We start from the raw sequence: 7373 nt of genomic DNA, 5'->3' as shown, positions 1-7373 counted from the left end.
CAGACCTCACTATAGGGAACTGTGTTTACCAACTCATTTAGATATATTGTGCTTTTGTCCAATATTTACATTTAATTGTTAATTGTTCCATCACAATGGCATTACACAATTCTAGCTCCATATGAAATTCCAATGATTGACGACTTAGTTAGTTGTATTTAAATCAAATATACTTTTATTTTATTAATATCACAAATTTATCGTAGAAATTATATGACAATATCTTACTGATATATTTGTCATACTAACAATGGCATCTACAGTATATTTATCTAATATATAAAAATTACTCGGGGTTTCCTTCCTGACGCTTTAACTCTAGAACGCACGAACCGGTTCCACGGTTTTGCATTCGTTGGAAAGATCTCGAGCTCCGTAAAGTTTATAGCAAAGAAAATTTTAGAAAAGTTTCAACGCAAAAGCGGGAAAATCTTTTTTTATATGCAGCGGCATCACTGATGCAACTCCAAGAACGCACGAACCGATTTCCACGGTTGCATTCGTTGGAAATGTCTCGGGCTCTGTGAGGTTTATGGCAAACAAAATTCAAGAAAATTTTCAACGGAAAAGAGGTAAAATCTTGTTTTACATGCAGTGGACATTACATTTATAATTTGAATTCATGGCAGTTTCTTTTTTTATAAAATAATTTTTTCACATGAAAAATGATCGGAGTACGTAGATGGTAATCATATGGTGAAAATAGGGTACCTCATTTTTGATATCGGGTGGGGGAGAGGACATCCCCCCCTTACCCGACTTTTTTTTGGGCCAAAGTTCTCCGATTTGGGTGAAATTTCCAAGAAAGGTTAGGGGTGATGACTAGACAAAGACCCGCTACTTTACTTTTCGATATTTGGTCGCAGAGGTGGACCAGCACTTTATACGATTTTTGTTTAAACTACAGTAAAAAAAATTCTCTGATTTACTTGAGATTTACAGAGAACACATTCTGAGGTTATGAATTTATTGTGGGGTACCTTGTTTTTTATACCCACCTCCATAGAAGTATATATATATTCTTGATCAGGGAGAATTTCTAAGGCGATATAATGATGTCCGTCTGTCTGTCTGTCTGTTGTAATCACCCTACAGTCTTCAATAATGAAGCAATCGAGCTGAAATTTTGCACAAGCTCCTCTTTTGTCTGCAGGCAGGTCAAGTTCGAAGATGGGCTATATCGGTCCAGGTTTTGATATAGTCCCCATATAAACCGACCTCCCGATCTTGGGCTTATAGAAATCGTAGTTTTTATCCAATTTGCCTGAAATTTGAAATCTAGACGTATTTTATGACCATAAAGTGGTGTGCCAAAAATGGTGAGTATCGGTTCATGTTTTGGTATAGCCCCCATATAGACCGATCCCCCGATTTTACTTCTTGGACTTCTAGAATCCGCAGTTTTTATTCAATTTACCAGAAATTGGAAATCTAGAGGTATTTTAGAACCATAGAGAGGTATGCCAAAAATGGTGAGCATCGGTCAATGTTTTGTTATGGTCCCCATATAAACCGACCTCCCGATTTGGGGTCCAGGGCTTATAGAAACCGTAGTTTTTATTCAATTTGCCTGAAATTGGAAATCTAGAGGTATTTTAGGACCATAAATAGGCGTGGCGAAAATGGTGATTATCGGTCCATGTTTTAGTATAGCCCCCATATAGACCGATTTCCCGATTTTACTTCTTGGGCTTCTAGAATCCGAAGTTTTTATCCAATTTGCCAGAAATTGGAAATCTGGAGGTATTTTTGGACCATAAAGAGGACCATAGAAACTGTAGTTTTTATCCAATTTGCCTGAAATTGGAAATCTAGAATTATTTTATGACAATAAAGAGGTGTGCCGAAAAGGGCGTGTATTGGTTCATGTTTTGGTTTATCCCGAATAATGACCGATCTCCGGATTTTATTTCTTGGGATTATAAAAACCGTAGTTTTTATCCAATTTGTATGAAATTCGAAATCTAGAATTATTTTTGGATCATAAAGAGATACGCCGAAAATGGTGAGTATCGGTCAGTGTTTTAATATAGCCCCCATAAGAACGATTTCCCGATTTAACTCCTTGGGTTTCTAGAAACCGTAGTTTTTATCCGATTTGCCTGAAATTTCACTTCTTGAGGGTATAGAAGGCGCAACTCAATGTAAAATTTGCGAAACTCAATGTAAAATTTCCAGATTTTACTTCTCGGGTGAAAGTCTACAGATTTAAGATTTCAAATCAAGACGTTATTTTATAATTTTCTTGCACACTTACAAGAGATGTTAATGATTCCTCTAAAACAAAAATGGTTCTTACAAATCCAGAATCTGATATAGTCTTCATAGGTAAAATCTTTAAATTTATCTCCGGGAAGTGTATTGGTTGAACTGCTCTGCTTGATTTGTCCTCAAACCCCTCTGAAATTTCAAAGGAAACCCTAATATTTGATTCATGGTGGTGGGAATTTAAGATTCGGCCTGGCCGAAATTACGGCCGTATACACTTGTTTAATATTTGGACGGGAAGTACCGTCTTTTTGAAAATTGGAAAATATCCGATTTTCTTTAAATTTCCAGGGAACGTTGAAGGTAGCGTCTAGGCAAAGAACAGCTACTTTATTTTTCGATATTTCGTCGAGGAGGGGGCCTCTCCTTTGTCAGACTTTTTTTAAAGTACAGTGAAAAAACTAAAATTTGTCGACTTACTGAGAACTTGGGGGAGATTATGAAATTTATATGAGGTATAAGATTTTTTAATATTTGGTCGGGGAAAATAAAAGGGCACAGGGAGACCTCATTTCTCCTCAAGTACATACCGTGGAACAATTAAACTTTTCCAATTAACTTGAAATTTACAGAGGATATGGGGTTGGTTTTATTATTATAATGCATATCTGATTTTGTGATATTCGAAGGGAAGAGGGGCCTCCCCTTAAAAATTGGGGTTATAATTTTCTTGAGATTTTTCTGGGACGTCTACACATTAATCACGACACTTCCGCTCGTGACTGTGCGTGAGTGTAAGTTTTTAAAATTTTTTCGTGCGAGAGTACGGATTTACTTTTCGTGAGTGTGCGTGACTGTGATTCCTACCAAAAATATCGTACGAGAGCGTGGGTGAGTAAAATTTTTCCGTCGTGAGTGTACGTGAATAAACAATTACTCAGTGCACACACCTCTACTTTGCACCTCTAATATTGAATATTTGTCCCCAATATTTTAGGACAAATAGACTTAAATTTAAAAGAACTTTTTCCTAACTCTAAGACAAAATATATCAGAGGAATGCCTCTCCTATGCTAAGCAAAACTCGTTTTCGTATTGTAAAAAACCGTTGGTCTCAAGACAATATTCTTATTTTTTTTTCAGTATACCTTACCTAGCGCAATGAGTTTATATTACGAGTGAAATAGAAATGTCACCATAATTACACACCACCGCTTTAAAACTTGGACCCTTTAAACCTTGGGCCCTTTTCTTTAAAACGCATGTCTTGGAAGTAAGCTAAAATTCCCTTAACAAAAAAAACACATTTTTCACATTAACGGAACATTAACTCTTTTAAAATCATACATCCAAGTTATAATTTTCTAAATGCTCAAATTCTTCTGGTTCAATTGCTGGTGCAGTTGTTGAAGTCCTCATATGGGAATATCTACGTCCATAGAAATTTCCTTTAGCTTCACTAGTAGCGGAACCAAAATGAAGTTGTCGTTGATAATGAGGACGCCCAGACGAATTTTCTACATTAGAGAATTGCTGTTGTTCAACGACTTCAGATGATCCAGAAGCTTTTCTCTTATGATTTGAACGATGGTGATGCGATTTCTTCGATCGTTTATAGAAATCTGTTTTTCTAAAATCATTATAAGATCCAAAATCAAATAGATGAGAATTATCAAGTCGCTTATTTAGATTCGCTTGTTGCTCAATTGGTGCTGAAGATTGAGAAGATCCTTTTTTGCGTTTTGGCAAAGTCGGACGAATTTCTACCAATGCATCTTCTACATTTTGACATTCATGTTTCTATTGGAAAATATATAAATTTATATAGGGGGTTTTACAAGAAAAATGATCTTGAATGATCCTTACTTTTGACTTCATTTGTCTATCTTGTGATTGTTGAGGCAAAGCAGTTTCTGAATCAACTGCCGCTGATTCATTTATTGGAGGAACTGTTGTAGTTGTAATATGCGAATTTGATCCGCCGAAGAAATTCTCTTTACCAAAGTTATTACCAGATCCAAAATTAAATAGCTGGGGACCTGCAGGTTGCTTAGTTGGGCTCTCTACATCAACAACTCCTGAAGATTCTTTGTTTTGATCTGCCCTAGGCTGATAGCGATTTCCCCCTTCCGCTTCTTTCTTAGTATTTCCCTTTTTACCACCATAGAAATGATATTTGCCAAAATTGATACCAGATCCAAAATCACATAACTGAGGATTTTCTGGCTCCTTACATGAACTCTCTACGCCTATGGCTCCAGAAGATGAAGTGTGTTCTCCACTTTCAGATTTCTATGGAATAGTTATACATTTATAAATGACACAAATGATTTGTTATAATACTTACTTTTGGTTTATCTTCGTTTTTTACTCCGTGTGGAGAATTCTCAGCTGAAGTGTCAAATACTGATGGCTCACTTGTTGGAGAGGGCATTGTAGTTTTTCCACGCGAATATCTGCCGCCAAAGAAATTTCCTTTCCCAAAATTATTACCCGTTCCAAAATCAAAGAAAACTGGTCTAGGACTGGGATTGTGAGGTAAACTTTGGAGTTTATTTTGTGGAGATTCTCCAAAGGTTTCCGGGATGCCCACTTCGTTCTGTATTGGAGTTTAAAAGTTAATGTTTACTGAATAATCCTATCTTGTAATCATAAGACTTACATCAGCATAAGCCAAAGTTGCAAGGGCCAAAATGCCCCCTGCTAAAACCGTGAAGTACTTCATTATCACTGAATAAAGAAACCTTCAAGATCCGCTTAAGTTATATAGAGGATTTTATAATTTTTGCCGCATATCACATTTTTCGTTTAAGGTATAAACAAACAATAAATTCTGCTATAATTATATTTACCTACTCGTTTAATGGCATTGTGCTATTTTTTCTGTATTTTTTTTTTTTTTTGTTTGTTACTTTATATTTACATTTCATTAATAATTAATCCACGTGAATTGCATTACACAATTCTAGCTCTATTTAAAACTCCATTGATAGGTTACATGACAAAGTTGTGGATTGTGGCAACTTATTTAGTATTCTAGGGATCGGTTAATCTGTGTCCAGATTGAGCAACTTGAGATTAGCGGCGAAAATTTTTTTCAAGGAGATCACAAATTAATGTTTTTTTTCGCTCTAGGATGCTTATGTAAATATATATGACCGAAAATCAGTTCCTCATATGAAAATGCTGAGTGTTTTGTGGATTTTCATCGAACCTCGTGTAAAAAGAAACAGTTCTGGTGGACTACTGCAGAAACAGGAGATTCTGCTTTGGCATATGTATTGCGACCAACTTTAGGTTGTTATACCCACCACCATAGGATGGGGGTATATTAACTTTGTCATTCCGTTTGTAACCCATCGAAATATTCCTCTAAGACCCCATAAAGTATATATATTCTGGGTCGTGGTGAACTTCTGAGTCGATCTAAGCATGTCCGTCCGTCCGTCTGTTGAAATCACGCTAACTTCCGAACGAAACAAGCTGTCGACTTGAAACTTGGCACAAGTAGTTGTTATTGATGTAGGTCGGATGGTATTGCAAACGGGCTATATTGGTCCACTTTTATGTATAGCCCCCATATAAACGGACCCTCAAATTTGGCTTGCGGAGCCTCTAACAGAAGCATATTTCATCCGATCCGCCTGAAATTTGGTACATGGTGTTAGTATATGGTCTCTAACAACCATGCAAAAATTGGTCCACATCGGTTCATAATTATATATAGCGTCCATATAAACCCATACACAGATTTGGCTTGCGCAGCCTCTAAGAGAAGCAAATTTATTCCGATCCGGTTGAAATTTGGAACATGGTGTCAATGGCCGTAATATACGGCCGTAAGTTCGGCCATGCCGATTGCGTAGAAACTTCTTCTAAACACTGCCATCCACAATAGAATTACTTGAGTTGAGGTAACGCTTGCTGATGGCAAAATATCTTAAAACCTCCTAACACCGTCTTCTAAATTATATCAAACAAGTATATACGGCCGTAAGTTCGGCCAGGCCGAATCTTATGTACCCTCCACCATGGATTGCGTAGAAACTTCTACGAAAGACTGTCATCCACCAATTTCAACTCACATGGTTATTAAATATCATATGCTACCACCACGTACCAAATTTCCACCAGATCGGATGAATTTGCTTCTCCAAAAGGCACCGGAAGTCAAATCTGGGGATCGGTTTATATGGGAGCTATGTATTATTATGGGCTGATAGGAACCAATTCCTGCATGGTTGTTGGATACCCTATACTAACATCACGTACCAAATTTCAACTGAATCAGATGAATTTTGGTCTTCTAAGAGGCTCCGGAGGTAAAATCTGGTGATCGGTTTATATGGGGGCTATATATAATTATTGACCGATATGGACCAATTTTTGCATGGCTGTCAGAGACCATATACTAACACCATGTACCAAATTTCAGCCGGATCGGATGAAATTTGCTTCTCTTAGAGGCTCCTCAAGCCAAATCGGGGGATCGGTTTATATGGGGGCTATATATAATTATGGACCGATATGGACCAATTTTTGCATGGTTGTTAGAGACCATATACTAACACCATGTACCAAATTTCAGCCGGATCGGATAAAAATTGTTTCTCTTAGAGGCTCTGCAAGCCAAATCGGGGGATCGGTTTATATGGGGGCTATATATAATTATGGACCGATGTGAACCAATTTTTGCATGGTTGTTAGAGACCATATACTTACACCATGTACCAAATTTCAGCCGGATCGAATGAAATTTGCTTCTCTTAGAGGCTCCTCAAGCCAAATCGGGGGATCGGTTTATATGGGGGCTATATATAATTATGGACCGATATGGACCAATTTTTGCATGGTTGTTAGAGACCATATACTAACACCATGTACCAAATTTCAGTCGGATCGGATAAAAATTGTTTCTCTTAGAGGCTCTGCAAGCCAAATCGGGGGATCGGTTTATATGGGGGCTATATATAATTATGGACCGATATGGACCAATTTTTGCATGGTTGTTAGAGACCATATGCTAACACCATGTACCAAATTTCAGCCGGATCGGATGAAATTTGCTTCTCTTAGAGGCCTCGCAAGCCAAATTTGGGGGTCCGTTTATATGGGGGCTATACGAAAAAGTGGACCGATATGGCCCATTTTCAATACCATCCGAC

At 37.4% G+C, this 7373-nt stretch overlaps 1 protein-coding gene across 1 annotated transcript; it reads right to left on the bottom strand.

Moving 5' to 3' along the window:
• Window positions 1-3514: 3514 nt before the first annotated feature.
• Window positions 3515-5015, bottom strand: LOC142226308 (uncharacterized). The gene is made up of 4 exons (XM_075296231.1): window positions 4871-5015; window positions 4556-4807; window positions 4075-4500; window positions 3515-4008 (listed from the first exon to the last, which is right to left on the bottom strand). The coding sequence occupies exons 1-4, from the start codon at window positions 4931-4933 to the stop codon at window positions 3550-3552; spliced, it is 1200 nt and encodes a 399-aa protein (XP_075152346.1). The 5' UTR covers window positions 4934-5015; the 3' UTR covers window positions 3515-3549.
• Window positions 5016-7373: the final 2358 nt, after the last annotated feature.

The sequence above is a fragment of the Haematobia irritans genome, chromosome 2 (assembly GCF_050003625.1).
Source record: "Haematobia irritans isolate KBUSLIRL chromosome 2, ASM5000362v1, whole genome shotgun sequence".
Lineage (NCBI taxonomy): Eukaryota > Metazoa > Arthropoda > Insecta > Diptera > Muscidae > Haematobia > Haematobia irritans.
The sequence above is the reverse complement of the archived record's forward strand: the minus strand, read 5'-3'. Positions and strand labels throughout refer to the sequence as shown.